The sequence below is a fragment of the Schistocerca americana genome, chromosome 3 (genome assembly GCF_021461395.2).
Source record: "Schistocerca americana isolate TAMUIC-IGC-003095 chromosome 3, iqSchAmer2.1, whole genome shotgun sequence".
NCBI lineage: Eukaryota > Metazoa > Arthropoda > Insecta > Orthoptera > Acrididae > Schistocerca > Schistocerca americana.
In genome coordinates, this window is record NC_060121.1 from 360074520 (window position 1) to 360098172 (window position 23653).

At 38.7% G+C, this 23653-nt stretch overlaps 1 protein-coding gene and 2 non-coding genes across 3 annotated transcripts in view; 2 read left to right on the forward strand and 1 right to left on the reverse strand.

Moving 5' to 3' along the window:
* Positions 1-23653, forward strand: part of LOC124605406 (E3 ubiquitin-protein transferase MAEA) — a 52401-nt gene that overhangs the window by 6804 nt on the left and 21944 nt on the right. Inside the window, exons 3-4 of the mRNA XM_047137054.1 lie at positions 12099-12321; positions 17964-18147. Coding sequence (XP_046993010.1) covers positions 12099-12321; positions 17964-18147 — 407 coding nt within the window. The remainder of the gene's footprint in view (positions 1-12098; positions 12322-17963; positions 18148-23653) is intronic.
* Positions 10859-10932, reverse strand: Trnat-ugu. The gene has a single exon. It is a non-coding gene; the product is annotated as a tRNA-Thr (tRNA).
* Positions 11159-11232, forward strand: Trnat-ugu. Its single transcript has one exon. It is a non-coding gene; the product is annotated as a tRNA-Thr (tRNA).

Sequence of the window (23653 nt, forward strand, 5' to 3'; positions counted from 1 at the left end):
AATATTTCGTTTCAGCTGCTTAAGGTATAAACTTTAGTGTTTTGTTACAAAGTGATGGCGTCTTAAACCAGTAATTTTCGAAATCAGTGCCTCCATGAAATCTTCAACAGTGCTCTGACACATCTCCAATGTCTGTCAGCATGGACCCATTTCTTGTATTAAATTGTTTCTTCAGGGTCATTGTCTTTAAAAGCATCTTCAAAAAAAAGCATCTAGTTGTATTTTTTCTGGACATTCCTCACATTGTTGCAGCAAAGTCTTTTGATTCCAAACTGCATACAGTTTTTCCCCAGAACCTTGTACTTGCCTTGGAAGGATGTTTCTGAAGCAAACATTTTGACATTTTGATGAACAGCGCGCGCGCACACACACACACACACACACACACACACACACACACACACACACACACACACAGCCGGTTGATGTGGCCAAGTGGTTCTAGGTGCTTCAGTCTGGAACCGCGTGACCGCTACGGTCACAGGTTTGAATCCTGCCTCAGGCATGGATGTGTGTGATGTCCTTAGGTTAGTTAGGTTTAACTAGTTGTAAGTTCTAGGGAACTGATGACCTCAGATGTTAAATCCCATAGTGCTCAGAGCCATTTGAACCATTTTTTGCGTGCACGCGCCCACACACACACACACACACACACACACACACACAATGTGAACCTGAAGCACCAACTGCAGTACACTATTTCCATCTAAGCTCACACAGTTTTGAGAATCTCAGTTGATTTCCATGTTGTTTGCAATAAATAATGAATGTTTCATTCAGATTAAACAGGAGCAGGTGTTTCTGCTTTTGAATCTGTTTCCCATTTATTCTTACTGCAACACAGTCCTCTTAAGCCTGGGCATAAACAAGAAAACTTATCTCCAAAACAAGTGAGGACATTTTGTTTTACTTAATCATTGAGCATTTTCCCGTTTCGGTTTGTGGGTGTTGCCAAAATTCCATCTTCCATTCTAGTTTTCTAAACTTCTTCACCATTTTAGTCGATACAGCAAATTCCTTAGCCATTTTTTCTATAGTCCAGCTATTTGGGGCCAGGGTCAAAATTTAAACTTACTGCAATTTCTTGAAGCCTGAAACTTATGTTCTTCAATTAAGATGTCCCTATCTTTACATTTCTGGCACTCTTCTGTTTGCATTTGAGCAATAGCTATGTGGCTCACGCCAGCAGCTGTGGAAATTACCTTATTAATGCTGCCTTGGGCTTTCAGTACTTTGCACTTAACGTATCCCATGAATCCCTTTTGCTGATTCAATGAAGCTTGAATGGTGACTCTCCACATGATGATAAATAAGGATTAGCAGTAAAGCAAGCATCAACAACATCCATGTCTTCAGGAGATGGTAATTCTTGCTTATTGTGGTGGGGTGATTCGTTTTTGGCCACTTCGTGTCTACATTTGGTACAAATTTTCTGACCAGGTTTAAAAACTTTGTTAGTCAGTAACTTCAACCCATCAGACATTGCCATGGTTACTGCTGTTAAAACCTTCTTGTTTACGTGTTTTCCTTTACCAAATGGATTGCAGCAAGCCTTATGCAAGAACAGAAATTTTGTCATCAACAAGGCATTATGGTATGAACAAATTTGGACATTTTCAGTAAAATCAAGCCCAGACATACACTGCAGAAGCTCCTCATTCATTGGTGACATTTCCTTAACTGAATGTAGTTGACTTTTGTCATTATAGAATGGTAATGACTTACGACAATCAGCTCCATTTGATCCACCAAAGTAGCCAGGTGCAAGGGTCTCTTGGTTCATTTCATACAATAGTTTATTACGAGGGCTATGCCGAAAGTTTTTAGCGGAATGAGTGAAAAAAAAATTATTTGCAAAAAAATCGTTTACAACTTTTCAAAATACTCTCCATTGGCATGTATACATTTTCCCATTCTCTGAAACTACTTAGAAAATGTGTCAGTCCAAGCTTCTTTTGGGATGTCACTTTGTGCACTCTCGTATGCTGCAATGGCCTCTTCATCTGATGAAAACTGCTACCCTCGAATTTTTTCCCTAGTCTTAGGGAACAGAAAGAAGTCACAGGGGGCCAGGTCAGGTGAATAGGGGGGATGGGGTAACATTCGCACCTTTTCCTTCTCCAGAAAGTCCATCGTTCTGGCAGCCCTATGCACAGATGCATTGTCGTGGTGCAGCAGAAGGTGCCTACTCTTGGACTTTGGACGCTGTGACTTCCATGTGGTAATGACTTTTGGAAGACAGTCGTTCACGTACCATTCAACATTGACTGTACGACGTGTGTCAAAGGTCACAGAGGTGAGATGCCCGATCTTTGTAAAAAAAGTAGCCACCATCATTTTTTGTGAGTGGTTCCTCCCCTGGAAAGCACCACACAGAAGACTGTCTCTTCGTTTGAGGGTCATAATGGTAGACCCATGTTTCATCACCTGTGACGATATTGTAGGTGTCTTGGGACTTCCCTCCATTGAAGTTTTCAAGCATGAAACTACACCAGTCTGACAGGGAATGTGGCACCCAACGGGCACATCTCTTAGTAAGGCCTAAATGATTATGAACGATGGTCTGTGCTGCTGTAGATTCAGTATTTAGGGTCCCTCCAGTGTCGCAAAATGTAAGATGTGGATCTTCTTTGATCATTTTCCTTACAGCATCAATGTTTTCAGGAGTCACAGCTGTTGCTGGCCAACAGAGACGATGTTCATCTTCAATTGACTGCCGACCCCTCGAAATCTCGTGAAACCAATTTCCAACTGCAGCCCTAGAAGGGGAAGCTTCACCAAAAACATGCAGCAAAGAAGAATGGCATTCTTTGGCACTTAAAAACCCGTTTTATAATCGTAAAAAATCGTGGCGCGAATGTTGCAGCGCGACAACTCGATCTTGCTCCGTCTCTGACTCAGCACTGCCTGTGCTTTCTTACCGCGCTGTGGGGGGATCACCGCTAGCCACGGGCTGCGCGCGAACGTCCCAAGGTTGAAAAACATCGCTATTTCAAATGAAAACAACCCCATTGTGCTCCGCCTTACGGTTTACGGGCTGCTAAAAACTTTCGGCGTAGCCCTCGTAACCTATTACAAGCAATTTAGAAAGCTGATGAACATCTGGGTTTGAAGCATAGAAGATTCCGTCTTGTTTGTATATAAAATATACAAATTAGGCCATCGAAACATAATGTTTTAGTGTTTATCTTCAGCTACAACAATGACTGTTGGTTACTCACACTCAGTACTCAACACTATGATTGTACAATGTCAACACCAAAGATTACAGTGCATGGAAGACTGACACTGTGAATATTGCCAATAATGAAAGCAACAATTGAAAGTGGTGATTCACCAATGTATCACAGCTGCGAAGATACAGCCTTAAAAAATATTGCTATTTTATAATGCCGATGGAAACTGAGTGACAATGTGTATATGCAGTACCATGCATTGTAGGGTTAAAATGTTCTAAAGCAACATAGCATTGCAGTGATTTTCTAGATCTTAAGAGCATTTTCTGAGGTTTTATTATATTTCTATTCTGTACTGTAAAATAATGTAAAAACACTTCTTATATATAGCTACATTTCGTAAGCTTCAGGGTAATCTTGTACTGTTAAGAGACACTACAATTATACATTTTTTGATTTAACAACTTCAGATTTTATTAATTTTTTGTATTTATCGATAATCCATTTTCCCTACTTTTGATAGCTATTCTTACCCATCAATATGCAAGATCCAGAAATTAAACGATATGGCTTTTGGACTTTAAAGCATGGTAAGAAGCATGTTCAAGACACAGTTCAGATATTGTCCCCCTAAAATACCCCAAAATTTGCATTTAAAAAATTTTGGCCAACTTTACACATGCGTATCTTTACATCTAGGCATCCAATGTTAATTAAATTTGATCCATATATAGACGTCATAGGTAGGAAACTTTGGTGTGATTAGATTGTATGAAAAGTAGCAGGGGTCGGTCAAACCTCAGCTCTCAGAATAGCACGCCAAGTTTTTTAGCCACTTTAGAGGCTTGTATCTGTATTTAGGTGTGGCTAAATCCCAAATTTTTGCCACAGAGTGATTCAGCATAAAACGTCGTCTATGTCTATTAAAGCAAATGACCAAATGCTTGCTAGAACTTTTAAAAAAGCCTAGCATTTGCACCTCTGTATGTGGTGCGAAAATGAGTAGCCTCTGTTTAAAAGCCCTGAAAATTCAACCACTGAAGTTACTGGACTGAAATTGGGTTTATAACCATTAAAGACCATATAGAACCTTCACACCAAATTTCTTTAGATTTGTAGATGGTCGTATGAGGACACTTTTTAATATTGGTTTCTTTGATGTGGAATGTTCTAGTAACAAAAACATTTTTACTATGTAATGACTATATCCTCGACCTTCTGCTGCTGACAAGACACTTTGTTCACAACAGACCGTAAATGCTGTACAGTATGAATTACACTTCATAAGAATCCTTCCAATCTATCTGTGTCTGGCATTTGCTTTCCCTGTAACTAAATTTATATTATCATTCCCCATTAAAATACGGCAGACGGTTGTGCCTAGATACTTGATGGTGGTGGCTAATTCCAGTGACCAGGTCAAAAGATATTAAATTTTCAATATGTGTAACTTTATTTTTATGCCTGTTTATGCAAATTACATTATGTTTACTAGTACCTTGGGATCCTTTGCGAGTCTTGACACTGGGTGCTGATAATCAGCAAGTGTTTTTGCATTTTGTAGCAGTTTCATAAATGTCAACTGCCTGTCACCTCTGAACAGTACCATAGAGCTACAGATGTCACGTGCCAAAATATTATGACCCCCCACTTAATAGCTTGCTGGTCCACTGGAACTCAATACACCAGCTACTCTGTGGGGCATGGATTCTACGAGTCCTTTGTCAGTTTCCACAGGCATGTGACACCAGACGTCTGCACCCATCATTTAATTTCTATTTTATTTATTTATTCAGCCAAGGATCATCTCACAATGGTATAGGATTTGTCAAGGTAATGCAGTGCCAATCAATGGGCCAAAGTATAACACACAGAATACATAACATGCTTTAAGAGGATAGGACAGATAGCTTACGGAGATAGAACATATGTCATGGTCCTGATTAAGCAACCATACCAGCATTTGCATTAGTGATCCAGGATAAGTGAACAGATTAGCTCCATCCTCCCTAATATGGGGCCAGTGTCCTAATGGATGCACTGCCTCGTTTGGTAATCATGTAATTAATATGTTTTTTCATTTAACACACCTATTATTTCATATAACTTGCAATACAAAATGTAGTTCACTTCTTCACTGCCCAGGTACTGAGGACACCCACTGACTCATTTCCGCACTCCATATGCAACTGTGTTGCTGTCCACCTGAAAAAATTAGCCAACTGTTTATCATGCATTATGCATCCTGTAATTGTATAATATGCATTGCTTGTGAAGACTGCTTTAGCTGCTTTTCGAAACAAATATGTTTTAGTAATCTTTTTTACTTCCTTCAGTAATTATTACAAACTTTTATCCCTTGAAGTAAAATGCTGTTTTGTGTTTATTTTGTTTGTTTTTGCTGGTAAATGTAACTCCAAACTGGCTCTTGTTCCATGATTGTGTAAGGAAAAAAAATTCTGCCCAAACAGGCCATAAAAGCCTAATGGTACCAACTGGCAGCTGTGTCATCCTTGGCCCACAGGTGTCATTGGATGTGGATACGGAGGGGCATGTGGTCAGCATGCCACTCTCCTGGTTGTATGTTGGTTTACCAGACCAATATAGAACTATTAGTGCAGTATTTATTAATATTTTCGCTGATGTGCACCACAGATTCATATATGTACTCACATGGTGCAGTAAGGTTGCCCAATTTTTTAAATATCTCTTTACAATGAACCCAACTACTACTTAGTTAGTTCTCTTACGGCCCTTTTCTGAAGTTTAATACTTAGCGTGCAGCTGACATAATATTACGCCATTTGCGTGAAATGGGAAAGTGTGACGGGCATAATTTTACGTCACACCAGTTACGATGATTTACTGTGGCGTCAAACGTATATTTATGACTCCCACAAACGTCTGCCAGGTCTCCAGGCTTCATAGTTTTTTCTAGGTGGTAGTAATGGTATCACTGGAAAAATTTATCATTTTTGAAAGTTTTGTTACCTCTCTTGTTCCGTAGGCGTTAGCTGGTGTTCAAGTTTTCTCTGTTTTGTATGTTTTGTGGTGATTTTGTGTTCAAAATGTGCAGTGAAGAGGTGAAATGTCTGGAGCAAATGATTTACAAAGTCTTTGATGAGTCTGCAGATGATGAGAACTAAATATTTGATGATGGGGTCTGTACACATGTATGATATTATTTTTGCAGATTGTTTGTTATTAAGGATTTTCCTGCTGGTAAATCAGGAAATCAGTCTGAGCATATGATTCCCCAGAGGATAATGTTGGACTATGTATCTCTCCAAGTTTCTATTTGCATTATACTGTACTCCACCATGAATGTTAAATTTTACTTGATTATTGTATGTTGTGTGTTTCTGTTAGGAACTACATATTTGTACACACGAGTTCTAACTTCCAAAAAACCATACAGTATTTTAGCCAGCCCACATGTAATGGCAGCTACGTATAAGATCAGCACTTTAAGTGTTAAAACAGTATATGTTTTGTTTTTTTTTTTTTTTGCCTTTGATTCCCAGTAAAGTGCTGAAAATCAATGTTCATCCTTAAAAACTTTGTGTCTTGTACACAATCTTATCATCAATGCTTAAAGTGGCAGAGTTGCTTCCTCTCTGTATGCTGAAGTCCATGCTATTAGTTTCTTTGAGTTCAGTGTTATTTCCCAATTGTTAACATCCTTGAGGGTTCATTTGCTTTCCCTAAAAGGAATTTGGATGTCGTATCAGTCACTGTGATGTTGCTGTCATCGACAAAGAGAACATTTTCTCCAGGTCTTACAGTGTGTGGAAAGTATATATTAAGAACAGAATTGTACCCAGTACAGTACCCTGATAGAAATCTATGTCTATATATATTTCTTGTCAGACAATTATCTTAATAGCAATTTATCATCAGCAGATATGTGAACAATCTGCATTGTGTGCACTTTGTTTTCCAAGTAATACTGTTCCTCCTATAGCCAATGTTTCAAGATTGCTCAATAGTATTTTATGGTCAACACTGAAAAAAGCCCGGGACAAACCAAAGAAAATGGCTGTAACACAATCATCTCTATCAGGAGCTTCAAGTACCACTTTTGTGAACTCTGAAATGACTGATATTGTATTTCTTTCACTTCTGAAACCAAACTGTGCTTCTTTAAAGAGGCTGTATTTCTTCACGTAACTTATCAGTCTCTCTCTTTCATGATTGCTTCCATTATTTTTGAGAATGGCCTGTAGTTTTGAGTGCTCTCTGCATTAGCTTTCTTTAGTAAGAGCACTAGTTGTGCATGCTTTAGGTACTCTGGGAAAACACCTCAACTAAAGGATTCATTTATTATGTTTGTTTATGAGGCTCTATGCTTTCTATACATTTCTTCGGAACAGACAGGAACCTCATGTATGCCTGCTGAGTTGTTACTTTTTAATTGTTCTACTGTATTCCTAACTTCAAGCTCTGTTGAGGGAAATAACATCCTTTTGCTTGCTATGTAAGTCATTGTGAGCACTACATGTGTTTTAGGAAGGTTTTGCTGCAGCTTCTCTGCAATACCAGAGAAATAATCATTTACAAAATTTGCCAATTCCTGAGTACTTCCTATTATCCTATCCCATCTTTGATTTGTATGTTGTTGTACTTGTTTCTTGTTTTACAACAACACACACCATTGTGCTTTTATTGTTTGCATTATATGATGATCCATTATTGAATGCCTTTTTTTCCACAAACATACCTTCCCATGCATGTTTTTTTATACCTGTGATAGTACTCAGGGAACTGTGGATTAGTGCCGCAATTTTTCAAAGAACTGAAAAATTTGAGAGTCTGGGAGGACTTTCTAATTACTGCAGTTATCCATCTATTATCCTTAGCTGTGGCAGTAGAAATGCCTACCTTCAAAAATGTCACCTCAAAAATTAAACAATGCAAAAAATTTAGAGAACTTAGCTACATTGCTTTCCATATATATTTTATCCTAGGTTTGTGCCAATGCCCTAAAAAAAATAAAAATAGTATGTATCTTGTGATCTGATAAAATCCTTTGTAGGCCTGCAGTTTTGCAGGTTTCACTGATCCCAGCTTTACCTTTATTCTATGACATTAATGATCTGAAATGCCAAGCTCTCTTACAAGTACTTTACAATTTTCCCTGTCAGTAACTGTAAGTAAAGGTCTAAAGTTGAGGCTGATCTTTCTGAAACCATTGTAGCAGTGTTTACAATTTGTGCCATGTCAAAAGTACTCGGAATGTGTAGGAAGTTATTACTAATTTCACACTCAACACCTGTGTTAATATTCATGTCTTCACATACTATAATGCTAGTTTGGGGGTCAGAGACCTTGTTCAGTACTGCAGTGACTTCATTTAAATTGTTGAAAGAATGATTAGCTTTTTATGAGCAACTAGCTTTCTTATGTCAGTGGCTAACAATTCAAAATGTTTATCTACACTAATTGATGTCATATCTTCTCCCAGCTTTAAACTAAGTGCCAATACTGATATGGTTACATGATCGCCATCCTGAAGGTAGACGTACAGTAGCAACTTGCACATTCACACGATGATAACGCTATATGTTGCAGTTCATCTTTACACCAGTGCTTTGTAATGCACACTAGTGTACTGATCAAAGGTTGTATTTCAGCTTCAAGCTGATGTACATTATTTATAATAGACTGTGTATTTTTATGACTAGTCAATAATTCCGAGAATTCTGTTTCCAGTGTATGCGATGCTGAAGTCGCTAAGCTAGTTGAGATACTTTCAATAGAGGGGAGCCTGTTGTCATGCTTTATCCTGAAAAAAGGCCTAGTTCTTGTACCTGTGACATCAGGTATTTGACCATGTGTGGCCCCACACCGGCCCACCATACTCTCAGTAATGAGCTCCACCAAACTCCCTTTCCCAAACCTGTTGCAGTGCAGACATGCCTTAGTGTATCCCTATCTCTCAATAATACCCACATGCACCACCCTAAAGTGCAGCCAGCCACCACTCATCAGCACCATCTCCAGCTCTGCATCGACACGCCTTATAGCGCTGGCAAGATGAGGCCAATCATGCTGCTGGAACAATTCCATCATGCTCACGTTGGTATTATTCAGGTCACCACCTATGTTGTATGGTCTATCCCTGTCCAGGTTGTTACCTGTTCCACCCATTACCACTACCTGATAAATTCAGTGAAATTCCTATAAATTACGGGCTGGATATCATTGTGAGATTATCACGCTCCTCAAACCACTGTAACACAATTCTGCCCTTGTGATATAGACAATTGTTAAACATGAAGGGATAATAATGTTCACATAGTCGACAACTACAGTTACTAGCCAAGGTTCCATGGAAGTCCAGGTGAGTCTCCCAGAGAATAATACTGCCTTACAGGCCTATCAGTGGTGCAGTGCATATTTTGAGCAGCTGTTCCCTGATTGAAAGTGTATCCAGACACTGCCATAGACCCAGTGTAACAAGAACATGATTAATCTTACAAAGTTATACATTTCCATTGATGCGTGGGCCAATCTCAGTGGTCTCATACCTGTTATAATCATAATTAACATTGTCATTGTGCCAATGTGGGAACATGCAGGAGTCATATGCTGTGACACTCCGCACTCAACAGTGCACCTTCAGCAGTGCGCTCTAAAACCAGAATTGTATGCTATCATAAGATCTGTGACAGATTGCTGCCTGCTCTACATAGCGGACAAGCCCCTGACCGCATCAACCTGCAATGAGGCAGTGGACATCAAACACCTTATTGCTGTTTCACTGTTCTTCTGCCACTTCCCATAGATGCTGAAGACAGTAGCACACACACATCTAACAAGCTTCTCCCTTTCTAAGTTGCTCTTTCTCAGAAATCAGACGACAAATATCTGCCCTTTGTCAAAGTTGCTTATGTTAGTGGATCTCCCCACTTCCAATCTGTATTGTCACTAGAATGATTCCCCATTCATCTCTGTGCCACTTACATACTTCCGTTACTGAATCATGTGTAAGCAACATCACCAGGCAGCATTCAATTTCACAATTAGCTGGGGTCATAATGTTTTGGTTCATCAGTGTATTGTGAAAAAGAGATGTTCAATGTATGTTAACTTTGCTTCTAATAATGCCTCCCCTTTAAGAAAGACATACTGTGCTGATGACTAACTGACAGCCTCAGTTGCCGACAGGTGTTGTTGATATACCTCGATGTGGACAGCTGAAAATGTGTGCCCCGACCGGGACTCGAACCCGGGATCGACTGCTTACATGGCAGACGCTCTATCCATCTGAGCCACCGAGGACACAGATGAATAGTGCGACTGCAGGGACTTATCCCTTGCAGGCTTCCCGTGAGACTCACATTCCCAACTGTCCACAATTCTACATATGTATTGTACTGCTGTACATTTGCCCATCCACAATGTGTATAAGGTACAACAGCTGTCCTATTAGCTAGCTCATAATTCCCTCATGTATCATGTTACCAACCAGAATGTTACCTCTTTTTGCTGTTTCCACAAGAGGAAAAATGTTTTATGAATCAGGACAGTATGTATACGAAGACAGTAACTTGTTCTCGAAAGAACAGTTACTGTTGATGACCGTGCAGCTTTTCCCTGGAATAAATGATGACTAACTGACAACCTCAGCTGCCGACAGGTGTTGTTGATATACCTCGATGTGGACAGCTGAAAATGTGTGCCCCGACCGGGACTCGAACCCGGGATCTCCTGCTTACATGGCAGATGCTCTATCCATCTGAGCCACCGAGGACACAGATGAATAGCGCAACTGCAGGGACTTATCCCTTGCACGCTTCTCGTGAGACTCACATTCCCAACTGTCCACAATTCTACATATGTATTGTACCTTATACACATTGTGGATGGGCAAATGTACAGCAGTACAATACATATGTAGAATTGTGGACAGTTGGGAATGTGAGTCTCAAGGGAAGCCTGCAAGGGATAAGTCCCTGCAGTCGCACTATTCATCTGTGTCCTCGGTGGCTCAGATGGATAGAGCGTCTGCCATGTAAGCAGGAGATCCCGGGTTCGAGTCCCGGTCGGGGCACACATTTTCAGCTGTCCACATCGAGGTATATCAACAACACCTGTCGGCAGCTGAGGTTGTCAGTTAGTCATCATTTATTCCAGGGAAAAGCTGCACGGTCATCAACAGTAACTGTTCTTTCAAGAACAAGTTACTGTCTTCGTATACATACTGTCCTGATTCATAAAACATTTTTCCTCTTGTGGAAACAGCAAAAAGAGGTAACATTCTGGTTGGTAACATGATACATGAGGGAATTATGAGCTAGCTAATAGGACAGCTGAATAACCTTCGAAGATGACGATGTAGGTTATCATAGATTACTCCATCAAACAGATAGTACATTATTGAGAGACGTTATAAGTCAGTGGCACAATGATTGTAAGGGATTGAAAACAAAATGGTGATGTCAGTGGTTTGTATATGTAGTGTTCCAGTTTTTAACATGTTTTATTTTATATGTAGGCAAGTGACCTTATCTTTTAAGGCACCCTACCATCAATTGTAAGCAGTGACTATAGACCCTAAACCTGTTCGTAAATTTTATGTTTTCAGAATTCCAGCCCAATTTGAATGAGTGCAGTATTTATTGTTACACTGAGTGGCCAGTTACTCAAATATTTTTAATAACAAGCGCTAAACATGTAATTAGAATTTATTTGGCTGCCGTAGTTTACAGGAAACAAAGTTGGCTGCCTAATGTTGATAGTATCATGAAGTATCATCATTTAAAATGTATCATATGGCAATGAACGAATTATGTGAATAAATTTCTATATCTCCACTCCCCCATCTCACACCCTCCCTCCCTAAACAAATACCACCTCCACTGTAATAGTGGAGACATTTTCAATTCTTTTATGTATCGTATTTTTTCCTCACAATAGGCTGAAGAGAGCATATCAGAGGAATTGGAAGCTGCATGTGTGTGTAAACGGCGGTTGGAGCATTTGCGAGAGCATGCTGGATCCAACAATCCAAGTGCTGTTAATCTGTGGCGCAGGCGTCGTTTGGACAGAATGCTTGTAGAATATTTCTTGCGCAAAGGATACTATGGTGCTGCAACACGTCTTGCTCACAGATCAGATTTGAGAGATCTTACAAACATTGGTAACTATTAAATATGTAATCAGACTAACTATTTGTCTAATTTTGTAGATGTTATGTTAATTTGCTGGAAACAAAATTCATATGGTTTGAAGATTTGCTGTGTTTGCCAAATATAAATGGATCATGTGATATTTCCTGATCAGTGTTCAAAACAGTTTGACAAAGTATGAAATGCACAAGGCCTTTTTTTTTAAGTCAGTACTGCATTACTAGTTTCTTTTTTAACAATATGATTGTGTGTTCAAAGAATTGCCCAATACAGTGTTCTAAAGCAGCACTTATTCTTGTGGGGATTTGTTAACATAAGTTTATGTAAATTCATTAAGAGAAATGTGTGTAATGTTACTGGAGTCAAGTCATATTCTTCCCATTGCCCGTATTCATTTTGTGATTATCTAGGTATGACCTTGGAGCACAGACGACATACATTGTTTATCCCAACATGTGCAGTTGGTTACACTGTGTTCTCTCAGTGGCTGCCGGAATACCCTCTTCAACATGTTGAGTGAGGCTCCTAGGCATACACTGATCAGCCAGAACGTTACAACCACCTACTTAATAGCCGGTATGTCCACCTTTGGCACGGTTAACAGTAATGACGCGTAGTGACGTGGAAGCAATGAGGCCGTGGTAGGTCGCTGGAGGGAGTTGGCACTGCATCTACACATACAAGTCACTTAATTTACATAAATTCTTGAGAGGGGGCCGATGATCTCTGATGCAACATTGTCACATTCCAGATGTGTTTAATCGAGTTCAGATCTGGTGAATTGAGGGGCCAGCAAATCAATTGGAACTTGCCAATGTGTTCCTCAGAGCACTCCGTCACACTCCTGACCTTGTGACATGATGCATTATCTTGTTCAAAAATGATCATCATGAAGGGGAGTATGTGGTCTGCAACCAGTGCACGATACTCCTTGGCTCTCATAGTACCCCACTGGATGCATGGATGCTTATAGGAATGTCTCCCAAAGCAAAATGGAACTGCCTCCACCTTGTATCCGTCGCGCAATAAAAGTGTCAAGGAGCAATTCCTATGGACGACTACTCATTCGCGCTCTCCTATTGGCTTGATGGAGGAGGATCCAAGTTCTCACCAGACCATGCAACACTCTGCAGTGTATCAACGCAATGTCCAGTGCTGATGGTCACCTGCCCATTTCAGTCATAATTGATAATGTCATGGTGCTAACGTTGGCATATGCGTGGGTCGTCGGCAGCAGAGCCCATTGTCAGGAGTGTTCAGTGCACTGTTTTCTCAGGTACACTTATACTTTGCCCAGCATTAAAGTCTGATGTTAGTTCCACAGCAGTTTGCCGCGTGTCCTGTTTCACCAGTCTGCCCAGCCTAAAATGTCCACCATCTGTAATGAGGGCTGGCCACTCAACCCCATGATATCTGGATGTGGTTTCACCTTGGTTTTGCCACACTCATCACAGCATTCATACAATATCTGACAAGTTGTGTAGTTTCCAAAATTCTTGTGCCAGCCTCTGGACCATCATAATCTGCCCTCAGTCACACGCCTTCCCCATTCGTCACACTGACAGTAAGCTCACTGATACTACGCGCACGGTGTGTATGCCGATTAGCAGTCATTCCTCATTAGGTAATGCTGCTATCACCTGGACAGCTTTATATCATTAGTATGATTGTTGGTCATAATTTTCTAGCTGAGCAGTGTACACACTGAGTGCACAAGGTGTCCCTCTGATCCCTTACTGCCATTTTCCTATGGGGCAGCATTATTCGCTGGATGTTTGAACTACCAAGGATTAACAGACCCGTTATCCTTTTGTGTTTGCCTCCCCTTGCATGGTACTCAGCACAGTTGCCACCAGGTGAAGTGAGTCTCACTGGCTTAGTTTCAGTTTCAGTGGAAGACGGCACCTTGGGCCTGTTGGATGGGGTGATGGGAGTAACATCCTGAGTTCTACCTGATTTGGTACTCTACTGTAAAAGGACACCTAGGCCTGCCATTGACACACCACTCACAGTCAAGTGGACGAGTAGTGATAGATCCTGTATTTCTTGCAGAAGAGACAGTGTCCAAAGGAGAGAATAGTCCTGAATGAGATATTTCAAGAATGAGATTTTCACTCTGCAGCGGAGTGTGCGCTGATATGAAACTTCCTGGCAGATTAAAACTGTGTGCTGGACCAAGACTCGAACTCGGGAACTTTGCCTTTCGTGGGCAAATGTTCTACCATCTGAGCTACCTAAGCAGTACTTCAGGTAACTTTGGTGTCTCTTGCCCTTCCAGTGCCCTCCCAACACTCCCATTTGCAGCAGCTTCCAATTGCCTGACAGTAGTAGGGATGGTTTCGAGCTGCTTATGAACAGCAACTAAATCATCCCATGCCAGAGAACAGCATACACAGCGGGGCTGCTTTGACCTGGTGCAATATTTTACAGAACAGCAAACTTTAAACTAAGTTTGTGTGATTATTTTTTAATTAATGGGTTTGATCTACTTAAAAGTATTGACAGGAACCTTTTAGAACTGAAATGATTAACAGCCAAACAGAGGTATCTACTACAACAGAAAAACTGAGCACACAGTTTACTGTTTCTCTAAAATTTTTTTCATATTGTGGTCACTAACAAATACAACAGTAGTGATAATTTACAATAAATGCAGAAAATATAGACTCGTGTTAAAAGAGGAAAACAAATGTAACATGATGTGTTATTTACAGTAACTTTAAATCAAACACACTAATTTACTACAAAATAGGTTTTACAAAACACTTAAAACAGTTCTTGAAAATGTACTTCTGCAAATGTATGCAAATTCACAAAAGTATACCATTTTTCACATAAATGTATAAAGAAATTAGCGAGGGATTGGTTTTGAACAAGAATACTGTCATCAAAAGTTTATAAAAAGCACAAAGTTTACAATTGACAATACTGTTTGGTGTTCATGGCACTTGCAAATGTTTGAAAAGCCACAATACATCTTGATGCACAAGAGTATTGACAAAGTCAATGAAACATTTTGTAAAAATGACACAAACATTAGAAAGTTAGAATCTAGAATTTCAAAGCTGACCTGTGTTATGGGTGAGATAGATATTTTATGAAAATGAGTAACGTGTTTATACCTGAACTAATAAAGCCTTCGTGGAAAAGTGACCTAGTGTTCCCTGCTGATAGAACCAGCTATTTGAATGAGTTGAACATTTCACTTCAGGATAACAATCAGCCGACAAAAACGTTTCATCAATCATATACGGCTTTCGAAATGGAACTGTCACTTTGAGAGAATCAGTTAGACAATGGAAATGCAGTTAATTTACTAAAATTGCCTTCATTGAAAGATTGTGGTATTAACACAGACTTTGAACACTATCCACATGCTCTATGTATTTTTGAGGAAAAATTGAAGACGTGCAGAAAAATGGTTCAACCCACAGTATTTAGAAATGGAGAAAAAGAGGGTTTTGTAAATGAGGCTGGAAAAAAATGTATCAAATTATTTTATTCTTATTTTTTAACTGAAATACATACCGAATGGACCAGTTAATGTTTCATATGTGCCATATCCTTTATATTGCAGCATAACAAGAAAAATAACAATTGACAAAGAACAACAGTATTGTGTGAGGATTTGTTCTGTGCATTATCAAACAACCACAGATCACTATTAACCATAGTCAAAAGTGTTTTTTTAGTCTTAATGTTACATTCCTGGCTTAATGTATTTTAAATGAATTTATTCTGAAAACAAACACACACACACACACACACACACACACACCATTGCTAACAATAATCAGTGTCATCGAACAATGCATAGTCATTAATATTCTCAGAGAATGCGTCAGGCTTTAGGTTCCTATAATACTCATGGTGTATTGGTGGGGGGTCATTTAGTAAGTGCTGTAAATCCTTTAGCTCGGCAGGTTTTATAAGTCATGAGCCGTCATATTTGAGAGGAGATGTCACCTGGTATTTGCATTTTTCCAGCATCCGCAGCATAAAAATTCTCAATTATACCATAAGTATATTTAAAGAAAAACTTAAAAGGGTGATCTTTTATAATTTTCAAGCATGTAATCTTATTTAAAAAAAATATTCTGCTCAGATTCACATAATGTTCATCTTTGTATCTTATCAAGAAGAGGTTTTACAATAATAATGTGTCACATGTCATTTTTACAGCATTGAAATGTTTCTTTATTCTTTTTAAATGAATTCCATTGATTGGTTGGAACATAAATGAAAGATATCTGTCTTTTCTTTTTCTCAATTAATCCAAAATCAAGGTCACAGGGCAAATACGTATGACCAGATACTAGATACTTACGTTCCACAACATTGAATCTTCCCGACTGTGTTAAGTACATCCAAAAGCTAACCAAAGAGAAGGAAAAAGGAGGAATTTGAATACACAATAAGGTGACATCAGGAACCAAGGCTGTAATATACTGCCTAAGACATTAAATACTGTCATCTGCATCCCCCCGCCCACCCCACCCTTTCCATCTACTTTCCCTGAACAGCATAAACATTGTTGCATCATTATCAGATTACATTATGTACACAGAAGTTAAATGTCCACAGCTGTCATTTGTAGAATGAGATATGCGATTCATACAGACAAGTGGGATGTAGGCAGACATTGTTGCATGTGGAAATCAATTGCCTTAACAGAGTAACTAGTTTTTGAATATTATGAATCAGTTTTCAGATTTTCTTTGGCAGTACTAGCATGTTTAACATGAAAGTTCAGTTTTGCTTCATAAGTTATCATTCAATCTTAAATCTTGTAGTCCTAAGATTCATCTGTTGTCTGGTATCACTGACCCTGTGTACTGAACAAATGAGCAGTTCTTTCTGCAACTACAGTAGCCCTTGGCTCAAGGATGTCATTGTCTGGTGAGATACTTTCTTTTGTCTTCAGGCCTACTCATTTAATAACATTACATTGTCCAAAATGCTATTGTATTTTCTTCTTCAGATCATACATTTTTAGCCTCTAACAGATTGTACCAATTCACAGTAATGGGCATTTGTTCCAAATTAAAATGCGTGCCAGGTGGGGAGTGAGGCCTGCCTATCTGCCTTTCCTCAACTGTGGGCTACCAATTTTGTTATCAAAGTGCACCACATAGAGCAGCACAAAACTTTTAAGTTGCCCTTTGTTTCTTTCCATTGGTGCATGCCTCTTGTTTAAATTTAGTTCAAAGACTTTTAGTACAACTGCTAAAATTGATTTGACTAAAGTTTTAATTTAGTTAAGTTTGTTCATCAGAGTAATATGTATTTAATAGGACAAGTGGTTACTACTATGCACTATTGACAAATAAGAATGATAAGTTATTGAAGATGGGCTTTTAGGGCTCAACATTCATCACACTTTAATGAAAAACACATTTGTGGGTGAAATCTGATGGTGTTTCCTTTATGAGAATATTCATCTAGTACATTTGCTCTTTGTCGTCAGATTGTAGATATCTGTAAATATTCTTTACATTTGTCAGTCTTTGTTGATTTCTATAATTTGATCTTTTTTCCCCCTTGTGTATCTGTTGGAAACTGACATGCATAATTATCTAAATTAATTAGTTGATCTGTAACTTTTCATAACAGTGCCTTGTTCAAAGTCTTACAGTATAATGGTCTTTTCCAGATGTGTTTTTGGTATCCCGTGAAGTTGAAAGATCACTTGCGCGCCGTGAAACTGGAAAATGTCTTGCTTGGTGCCATGACAATCGTTCCAAACTCCGTAAATTGAAATCTACAATGGAGTTTAATTTACGTATTCAAGAATTTGTGGAGCTCGTTCGGAATGATAGACGTATGGATGCTGTTAAGTATGTCTGCAAATCTTGGAACACAGTATATACATAAGGCTAGAAGATTCTAATGTCCCACTTGGAGCCTGTAATATTCTTCCCCAAACTCTGTTCGGTACCTGTTACTAAGTGCTCAGTACTGTAATTTTTGAAAATATAATATGATTGGGTAGATAAAAAATCTACTTACAAGCAGTCCAGAAGGTCACACATACAAAAGGTAATAGTTTGCAAGCTTTCAGAGCCCTTTGTTCATTCTTGTGGCAGTGTGGCAGAAGGGGAAGGAAGAGGGGGGAAGGAAAAGGAGCTTTAGAAAAAGGAGTAGAGTTTGGAAAATCGCCTTAGACCCTGGGCCAAGAGAGACTTATTAGACGGGACGAACCTTCTCATCCCATCCAGTAAGTCTCGCCTGACTGTGTTTTTGGGTGACTTTTCCTAAACCTCGACAGTCCTTTTCTTTCACCCCGTCTTTGTTCCCCTTCAACCCTTCTACCAGGAGGAGGAGACAAGGGCTCTGAAAGCTTGCAAACTGTAATACTTTTTATGTGTCTCTCCTGCTGCCACCCCTTGCTGAGTAGATTTTTTAGTTATCCAGTTGCATTATATTTTCAAGAATTGATTTTTTTGTTGATTGGTTATTGTAATTTGTTAGTAGTATATGAATATCTCACTGTTGTTAAGGAAGAGGGAGGGGACACTTGTACTACAAGAACTAAATGATTCTCATATGCATCACGAATAATATCTGACTCAGAGATTTAAAAACTTCTCATAAGTTTAAAAAAATTAAACCGCACAAGTTGGGATACAAACTTGGTTAAATTTGTTTTATCTTTGATTTTTAAAGCAAACTCCATTAGCCCACCTGAATATGACTCGAGTTCCGTCTTTGTCCTCATCCTTCTCTTCCTTCTGCTGCATTCGCACCTGATCCTCTTACACATCTGCTCGTTATATAAGTTTATTTACATGTATACCAGGTGTGTCTGGAAAAGCTGAAATTACAAAAGATAAGACGAACTTTCCATTCCAGACTGCTTTCAAATTTCAGAGCCTCACACACAGGAACCACAGACACAGCCAAACCCTGAGCTGATGTTGAGGATAATTGGTCACATTTTTAGATAAACACATCATGTGTGTCTTGCAGTTGCCTGCCAATACAAGGTTGCTCCTAAACATAACTGAGGACAATTTAAGGCTTAAAATCCTGAAACAGTCCTGCATTTCATGCAGTGGTGGGTAAAAATGTATTGAATAGGTCATTTGATCATTTGACCCATACACAATAGGTTGACAGACCAGCAGTGACAGAAAACTGCAGCCCACAAATAAAATATTGCACAGCATTTTCAATTCCAGTGAAATACAGCTAAATGTGAATTGTGATGCCAGCTGCTTCTTTCTATAGCAGTAAGGTGAGAAGCTGTGAAAACTCAACTACCTTATAATCTCACTAATGAGATCAGTGGGTACATCAGTAGATTTGGGGGCCACTCCTAAAATTATTGAAACATAGTGCCACTGAACACACATCTAGTAAAATATTTACAACTATGAAATTTCCTCTGGTGATTGCTCGTACCTCTCCTGAACTGCCAGCCCAGAATCAAATAAATACCACCCATTTGTGTCAGGTTTATGGAAAGGAGGCATATCAGGATCAGACAGCACCACAGTGCATTAGAATATTTAATAATATTTCAGTCTGATATAAAACTATTGTCCTGCACACACACACTTGTATTCAGTGAGGGACCCAGGTGTTCTTTCTTCAGGATCTCCACTGGGAAAGCTGATAATCTTACTGTCCAAGTAGAAATATAAAAGTTTGTTCAACTAGACAGAAAAAAAAGGAGCAATGATGTAATAGTTGGGCATGCTGTAAGAATCAACAATTATTGGAGAATGTAAGTAATACTTAAAATATAATATTAGTTGTCAAAGTGAAGTCTCAAGCAGGAAAGGTGAATGACAGGAAACAGAGAAGGTATTTTATTTACTTTTTTCAACTGCTAGAACTGAAATGATGGTGGAGGTGATCTTAGTGGTGATTATGATATTTGTGGATGCATTATCATTACAAGCTTCATAGTTTAAATGGAAGTGGTTACTAAGAGTAAAATGTGAAATTGTTTACATTTCTTTGGAAATTTTCAGTTATTGCATGCTCTGCCAGTGGAAATAATCCTATAGAAAAGCCTATCTGTCAATGTTGCTCAGTTACAGTTTAAATGGCAAGTGCGAACCATTTTCGCTTCAAATTTTGTTTTCACTCAAAATGTGTAAAGGTACATGTAAAAGATGTCTCCCCCTCCATCCCCACACTCCCTTTGTGGGTCCAAGCACTGCCCCACTTTTTGCGCAGCTCACATCAAACTTCGTAGTAACTTTATGGAAAACTGGTAATGCACATGTCTAGGTAAGATACAGTTCTGTATAACAGAATGTCCACAGAGATAGGCAGGCAGTAATGATTCATAGCTTACCAAAAGAATGGTAATTTCTTGAACCTGCATAATATACAAGGAAGATTCTTACAAGGAGAGGTCTCTAGGGGTGTATTCAACTTGCTGAAATCATTTATATGGCAGTATAGGTCAAGATCTCAAGTATGACACCCTGCAGCCGTGCATCTTGATGTGTCCTCGTTTGTTAGTAAGCAGTTTTTAAAAAAATGGAGTTTTGGGTGATGCTCTACAGCTGTAAAAAAAGGGTATGTTTTACAGACTGTTTGTGTCATGTAATGGTTAAAATGCAGTCCTCACAAGTGAAAAGTTGTGGGTTCAAATCTTGTCAGTTGCTTTGATTTTTTTTTTTTTTTTTTTTTTTTTTTTTTTTTTTTTTTTTTTTTAATTTTAAATCTGTATTAAAATGACTGATCATTATTTTTGTTCAATTGATTGGTTTCATTGTAATTTTTTATTTATATTTCTTTGTCACATCATTTTAATCACTGTATTAACTTTTTCATGTACTCTCATTTTTCTTCCATCATTCTTTTTTCCCCTGTTCATGCAATTTTAATTATTTTTGTATGTTATCTTCAATTTAATTTCTTCAGTTTTCTTATCCTATATTTTCGTTATTGCATTCAATTTATTTCTCTCTGTCATTTTGCTTGAATTTAATTTTACTTATATCTTCTTTTGTTTAAACCTTCAACTGCGTTAATTTTTCCAGAGTGCAATAAGAATTTAGGCCTATGTTTTAAATGTTTGTTTGACAATTACCATCCAAAGAAACGTACATCTTTTAACAAAAAAAGACTTTTTTGACACCATTGCACAGACAGTATAAATAGACTTATTTTACCTTTTGTTTTAACTAATAGACTGGCATTTTCAGATGTTTAAATATAAATAATTAAATTCGCATGCATGAAGATCACAATTGGAAAAAGACAGGAAGAAAAAATGATAGCAAATGAAAAAGTTAATACAGTGATTGAGATGATGTGACAGAGGAATAGAAATAAAAAATACATTTAAATGAATTAATCTAATGAAATAATTATCAAAGACATTTCAATAACGATTTTTAAAAAAATTTCAAAGCAGCCAATAAGATTTAAGCACACAACATTTCGCCATATGCTATACGACCGGTCTGTATAACATTCCTCTTCTAAAGCTGTAGAGCATCAGGTGAAATCTCAATTTCTTTTGTTGTCGTTTGTGAAAAAACGAGGGCCCACCAGAGTGAATGACTGCAGGATGTGATAGCTGGGATGTTAACCTGCATCACCATATAGATCAGGGTGTATACGACCCGGGAAAAATCCGGAAATTTTTTCATCCAGGAGAAAACCAGGAAAAACCCGGGAATTTTTCGGAATTCCGGCAATTTTTCATTGTTTTATAATTTTGACTGCAGAATTGATTCTCTAGCAAAGAATGTTATTGTATCCCGCTACTGGAGAGTGATACTGCAGCAATAAAATATAAACGAGGGAGGGGAAAAAATAAAACTTTAGTAGCAAAGTAAATGTACAATTTACAACAACAAAAAACCGTGCACGCACAAGCGCCTGCAAAAGGCCGTAGGGCGCAGACTGTAATTCTTCGTAACAATAAACTGCTTAGAAACTTGCTGCTTGCTATGAGCGTGACGTCACAACTGTTCACATTAGGTTCGTTTGACCAATTGCCAGCTGTCTGTTGCGCATGCGCATTTGACTCGCGTATAAGCAGTACCTTCGCCCGCTACTTGAAGTTTGGCTGTTAGCTGTATCGGTAGTAGCAGCAAGCAGCCAGATGCAAACGAGAAAAATTTTTCTCACGGGCTCTAGCTGCCAGATTCACGTTTGCACAGAGTTGTCTGAGTTGTAGTGGGGAGGGGGTTAACCTCTACATGACCCGTGTTTACGTAAAGGGATTCCGCTGCTTCTCTTCGTGTACAGCTCCCACGTCTAATGAAAACAAAACGGATTTATGTGGCCGGGAGCTATCAAGTGAACTAAAATATTCACATAATTACGGAGGGCAAAAGTATATTATTAATTTCAGTTTTCTGATTTTATTTCATTTCCAAGTTAGTTACAGTCAAGCATGAATCGCCTTGCAAAACAGCGAAGTTACTTTTGCAAGTTTGATAAGGAATTTGGCTTTATTAATCTTTCCACTGGGGCAGTCACTTTATTTGAAACAGTGTTTCATTCTACAGTATTGGCTAGTTCCAATTGTTCACTGAATTTCAAGTGCAATTTCAAGTGCATATATAGCATTATGTCATAATAAAGAACCAAAAATGAGATCGTAGAGTACTGGTACTCCAAGAAAATTTACATCCCAAAAACCACACTGAAAAGCTTAATATTAGACGGGACCTACTTCATAGTGAATCTGGAAAAAGCCAATTTGCACTTCAAGCCGAATTATGCATTTTAGTATGGTTTACGAAATTTCGATGCTCTTTGGAGTATCCTCTGATGCCCTGTTTCTTTTATGGTGCAATGTAAGCTCTCTTAGTGCTTTACACACACGAACATACGGGCTTCCTACACCACTGCAGTTGCACACACAAAATAATGCCTGTTTTCTAGCACTCTCTGGCAATTGGTAAATCAAACCTATTTCTAACAGTCTCCGGATAGTATTGCGAACGGTGGTTAGAAAAGCGTTACTTTCAAAGTAAATTTCTTTTTATGCAAGATGAATTGTGTTACGTGTGAGAAAGTGGGATGGATATCTAAATCACAGAGCGTTCGAAACTGAACAGTTTGAGGACCAGCCACTTAAAAGAACTTCGAGCCGCGAGACATTTATGTCATAATTTTAAATTTACTGGCACATTTGTGTGATGTTCTTAAAGTATAACACACCCAAAATAAGATCAATATTACATGTGAAAGCTTAGCTTCTATTGTAGCGTGTTAGTCCGGTCCTGGTAGCTGATCCCCATCGACTGGCAGGTCGCCGAAGGCGAATGGTCTACCCGCCGGGAGGCCCTAGCCACACGACATTTCATTTCATTATCTTAGAGACCAATATTTTATGTGAAAGCTTGGCTTTTCTTGTAGATA